Genomic DNA, 18,585 nt, shown 5'->3' with positions numbered 1-18,585 from the left:
TCGCACCCTCGGTCACTTGAGGTTCATATTTCACAGGCCTAGCCTAAGACCTCTCGTTCCCCAACTTTCCCCGTCACGATGGGATTCTCAGACTACGAAAACGGTGCCATGCCCACCGATGTGGATCGGCGTCGCGTTGTACAGCAGCAACGCCGCAAAGCATACATAATCCGCGCCTGTTTCCTCATTACTAGCGCTGCGATCATTTTCTATGCTCTCTCCACCTCGCTACCCAATACACTGCTTGAACGATTCGGCTGTAGCAGACGCTACACAGATAGTCCTCTTGGCGACAATACCACGGCGTTCAACTTCTCAGCGCAGCGCAATATCGACAGTGGAGTAGTGCGCAGAGACTATGTTCCACGCCACCTTGACTCGCGCGCTCTGCCGTCGATTCGCGAGATGGATATGACCAGGACTAACGACACACGCGAGGGTCAGCCAGTCGTGGCCGTCAACCCTCTGAATCCAGACAATTTGGTCTACGTCACAACGCGCTTCCATCCGCTGCCCGAGTTGGAACCTGTAGGCGGCTGTTTCCTGGCCTACACCTTCGATCGCGGTCGCACCTGGACCAACGTGACCGCGGATTACCCGTTGGGCACCGCACCGAAATGCGGTGAACCTCAGGTCTTTGCTGATGCAAATGGCACGTTCTACATCCTGAACAATCAGGTGTTCTCTGGTCTGGAAGACAACATGGCGGCCCATCCTCAAGTCACCAAGTCAACTGACGGTGGCAAGACCTGGAGCGTCCCGTCCGTGACTCCTCTGCATATGCAAGGTGCGCCGAAATTACGCGTCGACTTGGCCACTGGAAAAGTATACGCGAACGGTGCCTCATCATGGGAGTATCCTGCCGCGGTTTCTGTCAGCTCGGACGGCGGCGATACCTGGGCTCCCTTCAACCAGATTCCCGGCCCTGTCGATACCTGCCTCGACTACGGTATACCTGACATCCCTCCGGTCTGTGGATTTCCTGGCAGGTCCATCGCTGTTCACGACGGTATTCTAGCCTCCGCAGCCCAGGGCGGACAGGGCAATCCTGAGATGTATGTCAGCCGTGATGACGGTGTGACATGGACAACAATGCCCCTAACGGACACTTCGGGCAACTTGGTAAAGAATGGCACCGGTCCCATGCTGCCCGTGTCCGGTGTCGGTCTGCCCAGTGACCCGACGCCTTGGGTGTCCGCCGACCCAAGTCAGAAGGGCCGATTCGCGCTCATGGTGCCACGCGAATATACTCTCGAGATCTATGTCACAGAAACCGCCGGTGAGAACTTCACGGGCCCAACCATTATTCAGACACCTGACGCACAGCGTCCGGCGGTGGACTTTGGCTCAACCGGCGTACTTGGAGTCATGTGGCGCACCAACTCGTCAGGCATCCTCGATGTATACTCGACGGTATCCTTTGACTATGGCCGCACTTTCGCCTCGCCGCTCAAGGTCACAAACTTGTCGCATCCCGTTGGCCAGAATGGTCAACCTGGTGACCGTGCATCGTTCATTGCCCTGACTGATTGTATGGCCTATATTGCTTGGTCTGATGGCCGTGATGGCCTACTGGATGGCATTCTTGCGGAGGTGCCCCTCGAGCTTTATGAGGTATAAGAAACAAATCAGGGTTCCCCTAAAGATAATGTAGACTTGGAATTGTTCATCCAAACCATAACCTTGTCAAGGAATATATATGCATTATAGAAGATCTAAGTCATTAAAATTCACCTTGAATCATTCAAGTCAATATCGAAGCTGGCGTACAAGTCTTTACACCTACCCATCGTTCTCCCATCTGACAGCCACAGTGAGGCAAATCCAAAGTGAATGGCCTGTGACCAGCCTCACGCTGTAATGTTACTTACAGTTGGCTGATAACAATAACCCCTCGATGCCACCATCCTCATGGCCTTCCAACCCTCCTGGCAGTCCGCACCCCCTGCCATAATCCACTTTGCAATCGACCCAGCGTCCACGGTCACATTCACCTTAGCTCCATCGGTAGCCACCACGTTTAGGTTCAAATCTAGATCCAGCGAGTCTAGTCATTCGATGTTGACGCTGACCTCACCATCGTCCAATGCAACTGCGTTGACGTTGGCGTTGTTGTCATCGGACTTCGAGCCGTCGACCTTGACATCTGCTTTGCCTCCTGAGGCGGCAATGGCATCAACTGCAGCATTTTGGTCGCCCTGGTTGTTGTTGTTATTGTCGTTGTTGTTGTCATTGTTGTTCTGTTGGGCGTCCTGTTGGGCTTGCTGATCCTTAGCTGCTTGCTCTGCTGCTGCTTGATCGGCCTTTGCTTGCTTGGCCGCGGCTTTCTGGGCGGCGGCATCTTGAGCAGCGGCGTCCTGGGCAGCGGCATCCTGGGCAGCGGCATCCTGGGCAGCAGCCGCTTGCTCATCTGCATTTTGCTCGTTGGCGGCTTGCTCATCGGCATTTTGAGCATCTGCATTCTGCTCGGCGCCGACTTGCGCATTGGCTTGAGTGACTTGGTTGAGAAAGTCGGCTTGCTGGGCCTCGCTCAGTCCATTGAATGAAGCGACGACATCCTCAACGCTGGCGTTCTTCTCCTGCCTCGGAAGAAGGGATGGACGTGCTGAGGCAGCAGCCACGAGAACTGCAAGAACGGTAGAGTACTTCATGTTGATAATTAATGACTGAGAATGACTGGATATGTGTTGTTTCCGGATCAAAAAAAAAGTAGAGAAAAGAATGTACAGCTCAGCTGTCTCTGGAATAGAAATTGAAGGAGTGTCTGCGTATGATCTGGAATTAAACAAGTGGCTGAATGTAGTTGCAGTCGAGAAACAGAGGAAGGAGATCAACCTTATACCGTGGTTGACTTCCTTGCCATTGCAGTTGAAGCCTCGCCGCGATGATCGATACCCTGGACCCCTTTGCTTTTCAACCTCCGTCCCAAGGCTTCTTCCTCATCCGTCTTGGCGTAAGGACCAAACACCCTGTTTCCTTATATCAGACTGGACGAACATTAGTCGGAAGTTGTCCTGTGCGGAAGTCTTCGAGTCTTGACAAGTGGGAATCCGTCTCAAGCTTGGTCTGATCTCCACAATCAAACATCAGTTGACGTATGCTCCACCTTGGCACTGCACGCAAGCCTGCCACCCACATCAACAGCTTTCATCGCTCGGCATTCTATGACCTCTAGTCGTAAGGTAGACTGAAACAGGGACAGCAGACCCGGACTAAACAGGTAAGGATGTACACCAATTATCTTCTGTTCTCCAGATTGGCATTTTGTGTCACTCTATTCACCACTTCGTACCTCCCACCTCTCAGGGGCACTATTCTAGAATCCTGCCTTCACCAGAGCCTTCGGGACCCCAATCATCCGAGCATTTCTCCACAAACCGCTCCTGAGTTGTCCATCCCATCAGATAACCTTCACCGGGATGCACTCACTTCTCTCGAAGCTTACCTCTTTCGGATACCCTGATCCAACACCAGCTCCCACGAATGCCACAGCAGGGAAGCTATCTTTGTGCACTGACATGCAAAGCTTGGCTTTCGTCCTGGATACCACTTCATCCACTAAAAGGCGAGATGGGGGTCTATCTAGACGAAGTGCTGTGTGAGCACGAAACAAAGATCATCGTCCGGCGTCGTGATGTCCGGCGCCACATCACAACATTCCCCTGCCAGCTCCAGGACTGAGACCGGAAGGTCAGATTGGGCACTAAACTCCCTTCGCATGGATTTTTCAAAGGCAAGGGCAACCGCAATATGTGGACATGAGTTATGATGCAGCAGAAGAACTCCATTGAAGATTCAAGTGTGGTCGAAACTGAGAAGCCATAATATCCAATGACTGCTCGTGTGCTCTCGGCAGAGTTCGTTCCGCGAAAAAAGATACGGAGTGAATGTTTTCGAATCCAAAAATCGCTCGGTATTTGAAAGTCTCATCACTTTCAAGGCCAAGGCTAACGAAAGAAAATCTTAAAATCATGTGTCTGCATGCCACAAAACATCATAAATCGCCGAGCCGTCATAGATCTAGACACACCTTCGCACACTTCAGTTTCCCTCTGCTCTATCAGACCAAATAGATCTATGCTGTACACAATACTTATATTCCACAAAGCGTCGAGAGAGATGCCGTGGCCGTACATAATTTTGAGAAACATGATTCTGTACAAGGGCAGCCTTTGATGGACATGCTGGTGGTGGGACAAAATATTTGACCAATACAACTCCCCAATCTCCATACCTTACATCGATCTGCAATATGAAGATGGCGTGTCAAGAAGTTCGCGCTGGTCTGAACACGTCTAGAAATTTTGACTAACCCAGGGGATAGCACACGCAGTTGAAAGTTCTCATCTTCGAGAATGATATTACAAATAATTGCACGAATACTACACCCGGGCAATCTCCTTTCAAACTCCTTGGATGTTAGAGCCAAATCAAACCGCCCCATGGCTCCCCTGATATCATTAGGTCCAGCGAAAATCCAAACAACCCGTCCATGTCTCATGTTATTTCCTTGTTCAGTATCAGGACAGCCCACTCTCAGTATTGCCCTGTGTAACACACAAGCTGACACATCCTACTTTTCATCCCCCTTTTTCTGCTGAGGAGGGAACTTCAGGCCCCCAGCAGCGTCCGGCCCCCATCCCCCATAACCATCCGCAGCAGCCATGCCGCCAAGACCAGACGCGGGCCCGCTGTCGATAGCGCCGGCGCGCCGGTTCCCAGCCACGTTGGGCCTGTCCTGAGCCCATTCGGTCAATTCATCGCGCGTCATGCCCGTGTGCTTCTGTAAGTCCGCGTCCGAGATGGGCGGCCTGTCACGGCCGGTCTTGGCGTCTGAGTAGCGTTGGTAGAGGGATTTTTTGGGTGCCGCGTCCTGTGAGCTGTTTTCTGCCTGCGCGGCGGCAGAGGTAGAGGACGGTTTGGAACCCATATTTCAGACTTTGTGCGCGTGCTCGTACGTGATCTGTACTCTCTGAGGAGGTTGATAGAAATTCAATTCACCAATCTTAGTTATGCATTCGGCAAACGAAGCTCAGATCGGGCGCGTTCAAGGCACCTGGGGCTCCGCCGAGTCTTATAACTAACTGCTGTGGCTATGCCGTGTCAGAAGGGCGGCCCATCTCAGCCTTGGGGATCAGCTGGTGCGTCCAGTTTGAGCCAGGAAGGGTTTAGTGTTGCTAGGTAGAGCTTACGCGATCGGCAGTAAGGCGTACAAACATTCCACAGGCTCGGCAAAATGCGGCCGAGTGGCGTAGCGCTATTTCTTTCAACCTCGATGGCCAAGCCGGCTTCCACATACTGGTGTGATCCTTCGAGTCGCCATGTTCCTCGCCGGCTGCGCCTTTTGATTTCTTGTAATACTGTGCCTATCCTATAGTTAAGGTCGAAACTCCAGAAATGACATCAAATCTAGGTTTGATTACTCAGTGACCCCTTTGAACAGAGAAATTTGTCACATGCAGCTCCCAAGTGCTTAAAGCATGTAAAGATATGAGCTGAAGCTGCGGGCGCAAAGTCTTTGCTTGATTTTCTATCGGAGGTATAGATTGTAAGAGTGTCTAGACTTGATTGAACTGAAATTTTAGATTGTACATTGGATGTTGCGTTCATGATATTTGGACATACATTGCTGTAGTGTATCAAGGGACCGCCGTGCCATGTTCTCACCGTGGTTCGATGACAACGTAAGACCTTTTCTCAATAATCATCCAGGATTTCAATGATATCAATTTAAACTGTTCTTTACACGGAATCGTAACTTATCCCAGCATACCCAGAAATACCCTTATTTCAACACACCAGCTACATCTTTTCTGTCGAGTGGGAAAGTAAACAATGGTAACCATTTGGACGAGTGCTGACTGACGCATTTTGGCTAAAAGGTCTATTGGCCAAAACGAATTTCATCCTGATAGAACCATGGCAACTCCTCTGGTTCAATTCAATGTGTCGAAATCCTAGGGGTTTGGTGTGGCGATGAAAGCAAAGCACGCCATTACAGTGCTGATTTGCTCATGATCCTATCTGCCACAGCAATTCGACATCGGCAGTTACGGAAAACCCCGATGCCGCCAGCTTTTTATCTGGTCTCTGAAAACTCCACATGAATACGAATTTACAGTTGGCAGTTCGAGCTGTCCTCGGTTCAGCTACTGGATATGGATTGACGGCCTGGGTGCAGTTTGAGGGAGCCCCGATATGAGTTATTGGGCCTTTCACGCAGCCCATACCGGGATGTCGCCATGGGACCCGCTGAAGACGACAGCAATCATGGACGTTCAGCTGCCGCCAGAAATGGAGCAAAGAAACAAACATTGATACGGAGTCCGATAGATAAGATCAATACACTTCCCACGTAGAAATAATTCGAAGCTCCTGTAGTATGTAAATGTGCGTACATCAGCTCTGCACCAGCAAACAATATGTCACAGGCACAGGAGAAAGACCTCAAAAATGACATTATTGTCGCTGAGAGCGGAGGCGAGTCCCCCGTGAGGTTGAAGGAACCGTACGATGCGGGAGCAGATCAGCAGGTGTACACTGAGCCGAAAAAGACATGGAAGTCATTCTTCTGGTCATGTAAGCACCCAGCTGCTATAATGTTGGGAAAGGCGACTTGCTGACCATTGTAGCGCTCGATGTGCCACATGATGAAGCCCGTTTCCTCACCAAGCTTGACCTGACGTTAATTTCCTCGTCCGCCTTGGGTGTTATGTGCCGCTACCTTGACCAAGTCAATATCACCAACGCCTTCAGTACGTGAGCCGAACCTGACGATGAACCCGAAATTTTGTGCTAAGAGTCCCGACAGATAGTGGTATGAAGGAGGACCTCTCGCTGTATGGAAAGGAGCTCAACTACGCCACCGCAATCTGGAGCGCGGCGTACGTCTTTGGGCAGATTCCTTCGAATTTGCTCCTTACCCGGGTAGGTTCACTGATCGCCTGGAGCTCAAATAGCTTTGTGTGTTGACAGCAATAACCAGGTCAACGCTCCTCTGTATATCGCGTTTCTAGAGTTCGCTTGGACCGTCTTCACATTTGCCCATGCTGGTGTAAAAAACGTCAACCAGCTCTATGTCTTCCGCTTTTTGTAGGTGTTTAAGCCTTGCCTTGCAGTTGTCCTTGCTCTGTGATGTCTAACATATTGCAGTGTTGGCTTGTTTGAAGCGGGCCATTTCCCAGCGGTGATGTACGTGTGCTCGAGCTATTACAAGCCGCATGAGCTGGCACGACGCAACTCATTGATCCAAGTCTTCACCTCGGTTGGGCCTCTTTTCTCTGGGTTTCTCATGGCGGCAGTCTATGCTGGGCTAAACGGGTCAAATGGCCTAGCTGGATGGCGCTGGATGTATATGTGCGTTCCCCTGCTACTTACACATCCACACCTCATACGGTGCTGATGACCGTCCAGTGTCTGTGGTTGCATCTCCCTTCCTTGTGCGATCTGGACTGCATTTGCAATGCCCCAGCTACCTGCTAGAGCCAAGGCAAATTGGTTAGTCTCCCCGAGACCCAGTTATCTATCATGTATATTGACCTTGCCTTTTTGGCGACCAGGATCTTCACTGAGGAAGAAGTTCAGCTGGCCCGCTCTAGGATGCCCAGCGAGCGGAAACCTCTCACTGGACTGTTCAAGTGGAAGGACATCAAGCGCTGGCACACTACATGGCCCGTCTACCTCTGTGAGCAACATCGAACCCTTTTCAGTGGATATCAGATGCTGATAAGATGCAGTTCCCCTGTTTTTTGCATTCCTGACCCAGGTGGGCCAGTCCGGGGGATCTAGCAAGCGATACCGTGTTTCCTTCATGAAATGTGGCAAAGCTAACAGAATACCAGTGATCTTCTGGGTTAAGAGCTACAACGTCCCGGGAAAGCCGGCTGTCTTTTCAGTCGCCGAGATCAACATCATCCCTCTCGGAGTAAGTCATATCAACCCCAAATCCAGCGAAACCATACTTACATGTGCAGATCAACATCATCTCCATAGTCTGTACCCTAATCAACTCCTGGGTATCGGATAGCCTGCCTGGCGCAGCTAGATGGCCGGGCATGGTATTCGCGAGTGTCATGGCCATCATCTTCCCCATCGCTCTGGCAGCCACACCAGTCCACCCAGCAAATATTGCATCCCGCTGGGCTCTTTACTGTAAGACCCCTCCGAGCGATCATGAAGAACTGTAACCGAAGTTAATTCTGACGCTCGTAATCCCAGACCTCACCGCGCTGTCTGGAACATGCGCGGGCATAACATGGACATGGGTGAACGAGACAAATCGGGACGATCCCGAAAAGCGGGCGTATACCTCTGCATTGGTTCGTGCTGCTGCTGTTGCTTGTCTTTCCCCTCTGCATGGCCGTGAAGCTAACTATGAACATCATCAAATCTTAGATGAACGCATTCGCTTACATCTTCACTGCTTGGGTCCCGATCTTCACCTTCCCGACCAACCTGCAGCCGTACATCGTCACGGGCAACTACATCACGGCCGGGTTCGGGGCGGCGGCGGCGATAACTGCTCTCGTCATGCGACATTTTTACAATCGGGATCTCAAGTTACAGGAGAGGGACGAGTCTAAGGGTGCTTGAAAGTGTTATTGGGAGGCACATCTGTGGTTACTTTGCGGCGAGTGAGAGATGGCTAAATGCATTGCATTCTATGCCTTCGAATGGCCTTTTCGTTGTCTGTCACCGCATGCCCTGCCAATGATAGCTTGGAGACAAATCACAAACACAGATGCTGATTGATGATGTTTTATTGGTTATCATGGCCATCATAACCCCCATTCCAGCTTTATGCCAAAGCGCCACGGAAAGGGCTCAACTTAACTACACTTCCGAAAGGACAGTATGGGTATCTCCTACAAACCAGCCTCATAAAAAAAGGAAAGAAAAAAAGTCTCATGAAAGATCGTCAGGGAGGTGACTCCGCTTTTCCGCGCTCACCCGTGTATCCCCAAATCCCCAGAGCTCCCAAGATAAATCTCACCTGAGCGCCCGTACATGTGCGCGTCATGATGAGTAGGCACACCGTAATGAAAGAAAAAGAACAGAGTAAAAAAAAGACCAGCACGATCATACGTGACGTGATGCGGAGACACCAGGAAATGAACGGTTGAACAATAAAAAAGAATGCACCGGGAATTGGCCAACCCCTTAATCACTTCGAGCCCGAAACCGAGACATCCTGCAGCCCACCCAAGTCGGCAAACTGCTCCCAACCCCAAGGCGGACTGACATCCGCATCCACGGGGCTGTGCACCGACTTCTCCCACTCGTCGCTGGAGTCCCGATGCAGCGTGGAGAAGACATCATCGGCTTGATCAACTTTGGGCGTAGCCTGTGATGTATGCGGCCGCTTGCCTGTCTTGTTGATGCGGAGCGGCGAGGGCGCAAGACCCCAGCCATCGTCGGAATCCTCTGCGTCGCTGTCACCACCGGCCATGGAGCTCCTCTCGCGCAGCGACGACACCACCTCCGCCAGGCTCCAGCGCTTCGACGCGCCCCCGGCCGGCATCCGGAAGCGCTTGCTACTGCGCCGGGGAAGGGGCGGTGGAGGCTCGGCCTTGGGCGTTGAGGCGAGCATGTCGTCGTTTGAGTACATGGAGCGTATTGACATTCGGGTTCGGCGGCGGCGAAGAGGGAAGGTCAGGCTGTCGTATTGGGGTGGTGGCTGTTGCTGCTGCTGGATGCTGCTGTCCGTGGGGACAGTGGCGGGGGCCTCGGGCGATCCAGCTATGTCTGGAAGCGTGTTGTCCCACTTGTGTCTGGAGAATCGGGTAGACCTCGGGCTTCCATCGACGGTGGTGGGAGTTGTGGATGCACTGCTGTTGCTGTGGCTTGTTGAGACTGTCGATAGTGCTGACACATAACTGCTTGTCGAACTCGTCGAGGCGGACCTGCTTGTGGTTGCTACGGGTGTTGTGACGACCTTCAGGGGTGTAGGCTTCGATGGCTCGATTTTGTCTGGCACGGCGTCAAGGGCTTCCTTGGAGCTTAGAGCATTAGTGACGTTGTTCGTGCCGTTTCCGTAACCATGAACAACTATTTCCTGATACACAGAATTTCGACTCGATGGCCTGCGAGTGGGCGTTGAGGGCTCCATTTCGACGGGCTTCATTCGCTGGCTGGGCGGTGTGCGGAACATGCTCAATGACCGTCGAAGAGACATAGCCCTTGTGAGACTGCGAGATCGAGATCGGGAGGGCGTCGTAAGCTCTCCCATTTTCCCACTTCCTCGTGTCGGGCTCTCATCTCGGTGAGTCAAAGCAAAGTAATCAATATCAGGCTGTATTTCCGTGCTGCTGGTGCTCATCAACGGTGTCTTAACTGGTGGCAAAACAAAAGACGTTGCCAGCGGGATCGCACTGACGGATCGAACACGTGCTCCGAGTGCCAGCGAAGGCTTGGCTTTGTTGACGACCGCGCTGTCACTGACAGCCCGTAAGGAAGTACGAGAGGTACGTTGGTCTCGCGCCTCCCACGGCGGCAATCCTTTTGTTGAGACACTAAGGTGATAATTCACTCTCTCTGTGAACTTGACCTCTGACGGCACATTTGCACAGCTCCGCAGCACCTGGTGCATTGCATAGACAAACAGCCATCGCACCTTACGGGCATCAACCTGGGACACGGCCCGGTCGGCCTTATGCGGGGTGAGAACTGAGCCTTCTTCGAACTGGCGATATGCCAGAACCAGTCTGTTTTCCATAAGGTGTACCTTGGTGTGATTGGTTGCTTTCATGAGTGCAGCGTGTACAATGAGGCGCTGGTCGGGGCGCAGCTTAACCTCGCTGGCCCTTGCTGCGACAAATTGCCAAGGTATCGACATTCTGCGAGACTCCTTGCTCTTCGGTGTTTCCGGCAGAAGAGGAAACGGATGATCCTGAGGTGTGAACTTGTTTCTCGAGTCGAATGCCTGGACACTTTGAAGCGTACATAGCCCCCCTTGCGCCTCGAAAGGGCTGTTGCCGGCCGTCGTGAAACGTTCGTCAACAAGGTATTCGTAGAGTGCATCAAAGTCTGCCTTGAGAGTGGAGTATAGCTCCGGCTTGAACACAGTACTGCGGCCTGCTTCGGCAGGCGGAGGCGGGAAATATCCGAACTTGGTCGTGTAAAACCCTTGAATGTAGCCCCTGAACCGGTCGAGGTGGGCTCGGGCTCCTGTCGATAATCCAAGGTGAGCCTCAGAAAGCTCGGTTTCTAAGAGATCACTCAACATGGCACCACCGCGGCTGAGGCGAGTGTCCAGGTCAATCCTGGCGAGTCGGATAAGCTTCCGTGATACTACACTGATGCGCTGAGCCATAGATGTCAGCACATGCGATGCCAAGTAAGAAGTAGCCTAGGATTGGCGGCCTCGAAATACAGGGATGGGAGCTTGAACTTACCGAATACTCTGGACTTCTGTACAGTTGCTCGCTCATGCCAACGCAGTGAGCAAACGCGTCAACGTATAAGTCTCTCAGCTCAAAGTTTTCTGCCACATGCAGGATGGCGAGGGCGTGATTGGGCTGGTGGCGCGTGTCCAAATAGCCCTCTTCATCAAGGTAGCTCAACAGATCCTGTTTGTTGTTCGCACCGGCATCGCGAAACTCGTGCATGCTACCATGCAGGGCCACGAGTGCGTTTCCTAGGTGGTTACCAACCATTGATCGCCGGAACATCCAAGCGAAGAAGTTCCTGGTCGCAATGTGGTATTGTAGAGCTTGGGAACGACTTGCCGTCGGAGGTGCAGGAATGTAAAGATCGACCCGGCCATTTTGATGCGCTTCTTCCTCTGATACGGATCGATCCACGAATCTTTCGATCAGAGGGGTGCATTGAGCAGAGAGTAGACACACGAAGGGAACTTTGAAGGCGGGTCCCCTCTGCGATCGACCTTTCTCATACAAGTGCACGAAGCAGTCGCCGTTCTTGTACCATAGTTCTGGGTCCTGCTTTTGTCAGTGCTTCTGTTCCATGACCGGGTGTTCAAGAAAACCAACATGAGTGTCGGCGGCTCACCTTTCTCAGACTGTCCCAGCCAGACATTATCCTGGCACTGCCGTCCCATCTCTTCACGTTCAGGCCTCGATCCATACTCGCCTCAGCCCCAAGCGATTCCCTTGACCTGCTCGACTTCCACCCTCGTGACCGGTCCGAAATCCCATTATAAAGCATACTGGCGACATCTGCAGGCCTCGAATCCACAGAAAAACAGCGAAGGTCCAGTGGGCCTGGGTCGAGCGTGGCCATGGTGCGTTCTTTGTATGTGCGTCAGCTTATCCAGTCGCAATCGACCAAGCTGGGTTGGTCCTTGTTGCGCCTTACCCAAGCCCCGGCTGGTCGCGGTAGAGCTGAGATCCTGGTGTGTTTGGGCGGGGTGCAAGCTTGGTGGTAGCGGCTAGCGATAAGCAAGGCAAGGCCAGCCTCCAATTAATGATGTTAGGTTTGGTAGCTACTAGGATGGAACAGGACGATGGACCAGTCGGCGACAGAGCGTCGTGTGCAGAATGCATACCCTGTTTCTTACACCGCATGAGGAAGACCTCGTGTTCAGCGGAAGGGGATCAGATCAACAAGGCAAAAGACACACAGGCCGTTGTTGCTGCGTTGTCGATGAGTTGGATCTTCCAATCATAAATCCGGGAGGTGGCAACGTTGAGGTGCGGAATGTGTGCAGATGGCGGCATCTCCTTGAAACAAGTTTCCACCAAGGTAACAGCAGAGCGAGGGTGAGGGGAGGATTCCAGCGGTGGTAATAAGACGGACTGCGTGTCTCAGAGCTCAGCATCCATCCGCAAGGGAGGTAGCGCAGAGGCGGCGGTGCAACATCATGGCCCGAGCAAGCTCGCTAGACAATAAAGAGGTGGATTGCCTGTGCCTGATAACAATATCGTCTGGCTGCTTGGTGAGGATGGACGGCCGTGGACGGGTTCCTGTCGTAGCTCAGACGCCATGTTTTGGGCCGGAGTCCCGTATGGATCAACATTCCAAGGGACTACTGCAATGAGGGACAACCCTGCAGCAGCCACCCGCACGCCGTGCGCGGCCAGACGCAGCTCCAGAGACAGCCAGCAGCTTGGCTCGGCTTTGCTCTTTATTATGCTCTGCCGCGGACGGCTCCTAGTGCCTCAGTGCTGGCGGCTGTTCCGGAGCCCCAGCAACGCCGATATAGGTCGCACGAGGTGCGACCTTATTCGCTGGCGGTGGCCTCTGGTCGGTGGCCGCCCCGGCAATGCTGTTCGGTGATCGACAAGCTGTGAAGGCTAACAAAGCATGCGAGGTGCCATCGTATTGTCTTCCAGACGCCCCTGATTGAGTTCAGTCGTATCGCCTGGCGTGCTTCCAAGGTGTCGGTATCATCATCAGCACTTTTCCGGGGCCATCCCGTTCCTCCCAGGTTGTTTCGGCTCCCTCCAGCAGAAGACGCCGATCCCAATGACGAGGTGGCTCCCTGCTGGTAGCTTGGAAATAGAAGATAGACGTGGGAGAGCCCAGGGCTGAGGGATGTGGCTTCACCGATAGTGTGGTTTACTATGGAAATTGGTGGCAGCCCAGACGGAATGGCTAGCAGCCGAGAAGGAAAGGCCTCGGACGTGAATGATTGCGGTGCTAGGCTTAGGTTACCGGCCGTGTGCCCGAGAACGCATCTCTCGGCCCGCCAGGCTGTGATCAACTGGACGGAGGCTTTGTTTCCCATGGCTTGTCTTTGTCTTTGACAAATGGCGGATGTCACAGGAGTAGCGTAGTGCCACTGCTATCCTATCCTACACCATGCCCTGCCCTGCCCTGCCAATGCCATGTGTCGCTAGCAATGAATCATCAGATTGATGACACCGATGTGACAGTAGGCGAGTGTAAGAACTCAATTGACCATGTCGATCTGGTGCCATGCGTAGATAGCTCTCATGAGCTCGGTCACAGCTCGCAGGAATCACAAACGTCAACTGGTGATTAGTCCGACCCGTGCTGCAATATAAGAACCTCGTATGGAAAATCCCCTGAATCCTCGGGAATAAAGTAGCCGGAGGTTGAAATATTAGCCCACAGAATAAACTCTCGTAGATCCCGTGTTGTTGAGGTTTGGGTCCGGCTTCGCTTGGGTCGAGCCAGGTCCAGGTTGGGCATTTTGTTCGTATGCTGCAGCGCTGAATCTTTCGCTCCATTGTGAAGATGGATGGGTGAGAGATTGGAGTGTTGAGAGTTCATGACATGCTTGTATGCGTATGCACTCGAAGTGCCGTCTGACAGCTGGCACAGACGGGTGAATCAAGTCTCAGATGTAGAGACTGGAATTGCATGGTGCATGCATGGTGGTGCATTTGTATCTGCGTCTGCGACTGCGTCTGCGTCTGCATCTGCATCTGCAGTTGAAGGCAACTTCAACTTTTTTTGACTCTCAAATGTGGGGAGAAATCGATACATACCAAATAGCAGGGATGCCACTACAGATCATCGGCGTAACTGCATCCTACCTCCGATGCACCCCCCCCCCCCATCCGCCCCCCACCTTCAGAGGTACCTAGGTACCTGTGCACTTTGAAGCTCACCGAGGTGAACTACACCTTGAACCAATGCGCGCCTGTCTCCCTCTCAGGGTGGGCAACAAAGTGTATCAAGTGTATCAGCCCACACGCCGAAGAGGCTACCAGGCGACGTTCGGATTGCTCTTTGTGTCACAGAATGGACCTTTAATCCCACCATAATTTCTCCAATCAGAGCCTGCTGCCGTCTGTGTAAAGACGCGTCGCGACACGCCTCGCTCCGCCTGGTCCCGCAAGCGCATCACTGCATAGTCCAAGCCCAAGCCACCGGGCGCCCTTCACGATGGCTGCGTTGACTCCCTACACGTATATCCAATGCCCATGCTCCGATCCTGCCAACCTCTCCCGCCACAGCCACAGCGATCCGTCGACCCCCAGCGCTCTCGAGGAGCTCGACGCCTTCGAACGGCCCTTCGACCCACGAGCCCCTCGCGCAGCCTACAGCCTGTATCCCCTCGAGTACCTGCTCTACTGCGAGGACTGCCACCAGATCCGATGTCCCAGGTGTATAGCTGAGGAGATTGTCACATACTACTGCCCCAACTGCCTGTTCGAGGTGCCTGGGAGCAACATCAAGAGCGACGGAAATAGGTGCGACCAATTCACACACGCCCCAGTCACGCTGTCTCTTATATATATACATTTGTCGACTCAAGTATAACGTGCCTGTGCTGATTCAAACACTCGCTGCCTTTCAGATGCACCCGCAGTTGTTTTCAATGCCCCGTCTGCGTAGGCCCGCTGTCTGCAACCGCGATCGACCCGCCGCCGCCCTCCAACTCCGAGAGCCAAGAGGCATACTCCTCCGCGCTCCCTTCCTATATCCTCACCTGCTCGTACTGCCAATGGACATCCAGCGAGATCGGCATCAAGTTCGACAAGCCAAACGGAATCTATGCGCAGCTCCAGAAAATACGCAACGGGGGCAAGACACGCCTGACGCCTAAGGAGCGCAAGGACAGGCGCAAAGAGGCTGTCACCGCCAGTACCGGCGTGAGCTCGACGGCGCTGGGCTCGTCCGCTCTGCCGCCGATTGGAGAGGAAGCCCCGACGGCAAAACAGCATGCCCGCGCCGGAGCAGCCGAGGATCTCGACGTCGAGACACAGTTTGCCAACCTCAAGTCCTTCTACCAGTCCCAACTCGCAGATGCCTCCGACAAGGGCGGTTTGTCCTCCCTCGGCGAACTGGGCATCGGCTCGCCGGGATCGCTGTCACGGATCATGAGCCTGTACACCGGCACTGGTCTTCTGGGCGACAAGAAGGCCAAGTCACGGTCCAATGTGATGCGCGAGTCACTTGAGCCCGAGGAAGGGCTGCAAATCGCGGACCTGGACGAGACAAAGGCCATCGAGCGCCTGCACAAGTCCGCGTGGTACGAGACCGCCACACAGAACCAGGCGACCTCCCAACCCCCCGTCAACGTGTGCGAGCCAAATCTACATGGCCGGGCGCGGTTCGTCGACGAGCTGCGGCCGGTCGCCTACCTGCTGCGCACGAAGCGCTCCAAGCGGTGCCCCGTCTGCCGGCACATCGTGTCCAAGCCCGAGGCCAAGGTAACTAATACGCGGTTCCGCATCCGCCTCGTGGCGGGCAGCTACATTCCCAGCATCTCGATGCGGCCGCTGCAGGCGACGTCGCTGTCGCAGAGCATCTCCGGCAACCCTTTCGCGGGTACATCGACGTCGGCGCCGGCGGGGCCACCGTCCCTGCTCGCGCCCCTGCGGCCCGTACAGTACCTCCTCACCTTCAAGAACCCGATCTTCGAGCCCGTGCGGGTGACGCTGGCCACGCCGTCCGTCACGCCCGGCCGCTTCGCCAGCAAGGTGACGGTGCTGTGCCCGGAGTTCGAGATCGACGCCAACACGGACGTGTGGGACGAGGCCCTCAAGGACAGGCGGTCGCTGCTGCAGCAGCAGATGCAGCAGCAGTCACTGCGGGAGGACACCCCGGGCGGGGGCACGGGCCAGCCGTCCGTGGAGCCCGGCAAGGTGTGGGAGCGGGGGCGCAACTGGGTCACCATCGTGGTCGAGGTGGTCCCCGCCAGCCTGGAGCTCGCGAGGACCAACGCGAGCCTGGTGCGCACCGGCAGCGGTGGCTGGGGCCTGGGCGGCAAGCGCGAGCTGGACATGAGCCCGCTGCGGCCCGACGAGGACGTGCTCGAGATCCCGATGTTTGTGCGGCTCGAGTGGGAGACGGACGCGGCCGGTGATGAGGGCAGGGCTGGGGACATCAAGGGTGATGGGAGGGAGAAGAGGGAGCTTGCGTACTGGTGTGTCATGGGGCTGGGGAGGATCTCCCAGGATTGAGCAGCGAGACATGGACTATGAGTGAAAAGTTTAGAGGGTTGGGTTGCGAAAATTTAGTTGAAAGACAAGAGTCACGATACCCCGAATGGATAGATATGTTTGCAAGCAGACTTTTACGATGTCATTTCTCAATGGTGGTATCAATGGTCATAGCATCGTGGACATCTCTCGATTGGGGCAGCTTTGGCGATTCATTGATGGTGACTTCAGAACCATGCTTGTTCTATTCGATCCAAGCTATCCCTTGCTCCAGACCAACGCAACAAACGCCGCCATGCCTCCCAAATTTTGATTTGCCGTTGCCAACCGTGCTTCCCATGAATCAATCAATCAATTGCCAGCCTCTGGTGAGTTTGCCCACCAATGACATTGGGGCCCCTTGGGTATCCGTCCATTTTGTTTCAATGGTCGCTTGGGAACGAACTAGCTGTTTGAGCCAGCCAGGCCCTCAAGCGCATGCGTGCCGCTCATCCTGGATAGGAACAGAGCATCTAGTACTCAGCGCCGGTGGACTGGGGGAACTCGAAGGTGACACCGCGGCCGGTCAGCTTGCGGTAGACCTCGGAGTAGGTGTCCAGGCGGTAGTCAACACCACCACGCTCCTTCTCGTCGAGGATGACCTTGAGGGTCTTGGCACCGTCCTCCTTGGTGCGGAGACGCTTGCCGACGATCTCGACGGGGTAGACGAGGTCGGTCAGGATGGCGTCGTGGACGGCGGTCAGTGTGCGGGAGCGGGGACGCTTCTGCTTCTGGGTGTTGCGCGAGCGGGTGGATCGCTTGGGGCGGGGCAGGATGCGGCGCGAGGCCAGGACCAGGACGTGGCGGTCGGAGAACTTCTTCTCCAGCTCACGGGTCAGGCTGTGAAGTTGGTAGTCAGTAACCAGCAACGCGAGTGCCTGTGGTTGATTTGGGTTAAAAACTTACCGCTGCTGGACACGGTGGAAGCCCTGCAGGAGAGGGACGGGGACAAAGATGACAATAGCCTTCTTGCCGTGACCAACCTCGATCTATTCAAGATCACAAAGTTAGCCTGCGAGCTCCCGGATGATCTGTCTGTGTCCAGAACAGAACCCCGTGGACCGCTTCCCGTCCTATTTCACTTTTCGACCGAGTGTTTCCCTGTTTGTATGTTTGCAGCGAGATGTATGCGGCATCTCTCGAAGTCGGGATGATTCGTTGCAGGCAGACAAACGGTGTCGCACTCGGTGGAATAGGTAGATGGTCGGTCGCGAGGATTCATATTCTCTCAAGATGCTTCTTTCAGGAATGTCCAGGTTTGATTCATACCTCCTTGGCAGAGACGAACTGCAGAGGTCGGAGAGCAGCCTTGAGGTCGGCAGTGCCGGTCTCGAGGTCGTAGAGGGCACCAGCGATGCTGGTCTCGAGCTCAGAGGGGTTCTGGCGGGAGGGCGAGTTCGCCGCGATCTTGTTGAGTTGAGGCTCAGACATTTTGACTGCAGGTGACGATATGACTTCCGTGGAGGAATTGGCAGTCAAGTATGTCGGTCTGGTGGTTGGGATAGAGGTTGGTTGATAAAAGGAATGGGATGCCAATTGTCGCAAAGATAAAAAGTGGTCATGGTTCGCCCACAAGATTTTCGAGAGTGGGTTTGTGGACTTGGTCCGAGCGTCTCGAAAGCTTGGGTGCGCAGCTGGCTGCCAGCTGCCACAGCTTGGCCCCGAGAACATATGAGACGGACCTCATCTCACTCCCACTCTGCTTTGCCGTCGACTGCTAATTTTGCAT

At 54.1% G+C, this 18,585-nt stretch overlaps 7 protein-coding genes across 7 annotated transcripts; 3 read left to right on the top strand and 4 right to left on the bottom strand.

Annotated features, from left to right (window-relative positions):
* Positions 1-78: 78 nt before the first annotated feature.
* Positions 79-1,620, top strand: J7T55_007911 (uncharacterized protein; the record flags this gene model as incomplete). The annotated part of the gene is made up of 1 exon (XM_053131053.1): positions 79-1,620. One exon carries the CDS (start codon positions 79-81, stop codon positions 1,618-1,620), a length of 1,542 nt encoding a protein of 513 aa, XP_052990747.1.
* A 431-nt stretch (positions 1,621-2,051) lies between these two features.
* On the bottom strand, positions 2,052-2,651 carry J7T55_007910 (uncharacterized protein; the record flags this gene model as incomplete). Its single annotated transcript, XM_053131052.1, has 1 exon — positions 2,052-2,651. The coding sequence occupies one exon, from the start codon at positions 2,649-2,651 to the stop codon at positions 2,052-2,054; it is 600 nt and encodes a 199-aa protein (XP_052990746.1).
* A 1,922-nt stretch (positions 2,652-4,573) lies between these two features.
* On the bottom strand, positions 4,574-4,930 carry J7T55_007909 (uncharacterized protein; the record flags this gene model as incomplete). The annotated part of the gene is made up of 1 exon (XM_053131050.1): positions 4,574-4,930. The coding sequence occupies one exon, from the start codon at positions 4,928-4,930 to the stop codon at positions 4,574-4,576; it is 357 nt and encodes a 118-aa protein (XP_052990745.1).
* Positions 4,931-6,422: 1,492 nt separating this feature from the next.
* On the top strand, positions 6,423-8,592 carry J7T55_007908 (major facilitator superfamily transporter; the record flags this gene model as incomplete). The annotated part of the gene is made up of 11 exons (XM_053131049.1): positions 6,423-6,579; positions 6,633-6,755; positions 6,812-6,927; positions 6,986-7,092; positions 7,153-7,356; positions 7,414-7,497; positions 7,560-7,684; positions 7,842-7,924; positions 7,974-8,151; positions 8,218-8,318; positions 8,395-8,592. The coding sequence occupies 11 exons, from the start codon at positions 6,423-6,425 to the stop codon at positions 8,590-8,592; spliced, it is 1,476 nt and encodes a 491-aa protein (XP_052990744.1).
* Positions 8,593-9,163: 571 nt separating this feature from the next.
* J7T55_007907 (uncharacterized protein) lies at positions 9,164-12,240 on the bottom strand (the record flags this gene model as incomplete). Its single annotated transcript, XM_053131048.1, has 3 exons — positions 9,164-11,302; positions 11,394-11,939; positions 12,010-12,240. 3 exons carry the CDS (start codon positions 12,238-12,240, stop codon positions 9,164-9,166), a joined length of 2,916 nt encoding a protein of 971 aa, XP_052990743.1.
* A 2,574-nt stretch (positions 12,241-14,814) lies between these two features.
* On the top strand, positions 14,815-16,838 carry J7T55_007906 (uncharacterized protein; the record flags this gene model as incomplete). The annotated part of the gene is made up of 2 exons (XM_053131047.1): positions 14,815-15,122; positions 15,230-16,838. 2 exons carry the CDS (start codon positions 14,815-14,817, stop codon positions 16,836-16,838), a joined length of 1,917 nt encoding a protein of 638 aa, XP_052990742.1.
* A 491-nt stretch (positions 16,839-17,329) lies between these two features.
* J7T55_007905 (40s ribosomal protein s7) lies at positions 17,330-18,287 on the bottom strand (the record flags this gene model as incomplete). The annotated part of the gene is made up of 3 exons (XM_053131046.1): positions 17,330-17,696; positions 17,763-17,845; positions 18,126-18,287. 3 exons carry the CDS (start codon positions 18,285-18,287, stop codon positions 17,330-17,332), a joined length of 612 nt encoding a protein of 203 aa, XP_052990741.1.
* Positions 18,288-18,585: the final 298 nt, after the last annotated feature.

Source organism: Diaporthe amygdali, assembly GCF_026229845.1.
Source record: "Diaporthe amygdali strain CAA958 chromosome Unknown NODE_25_length_736740_cov_64_583793, whole genome shotgun sequence".
NCBI classification, from domain to species: Eukaryota; Fungi; Ascomycota; class Sordariomycetes; order Diaporthales; family Diaporthaceae; genus Diaporthe; species Diaporthe amygdali.
This window is presented reverse-complemented; position numbering and strand designations above follow the sequence as displayed.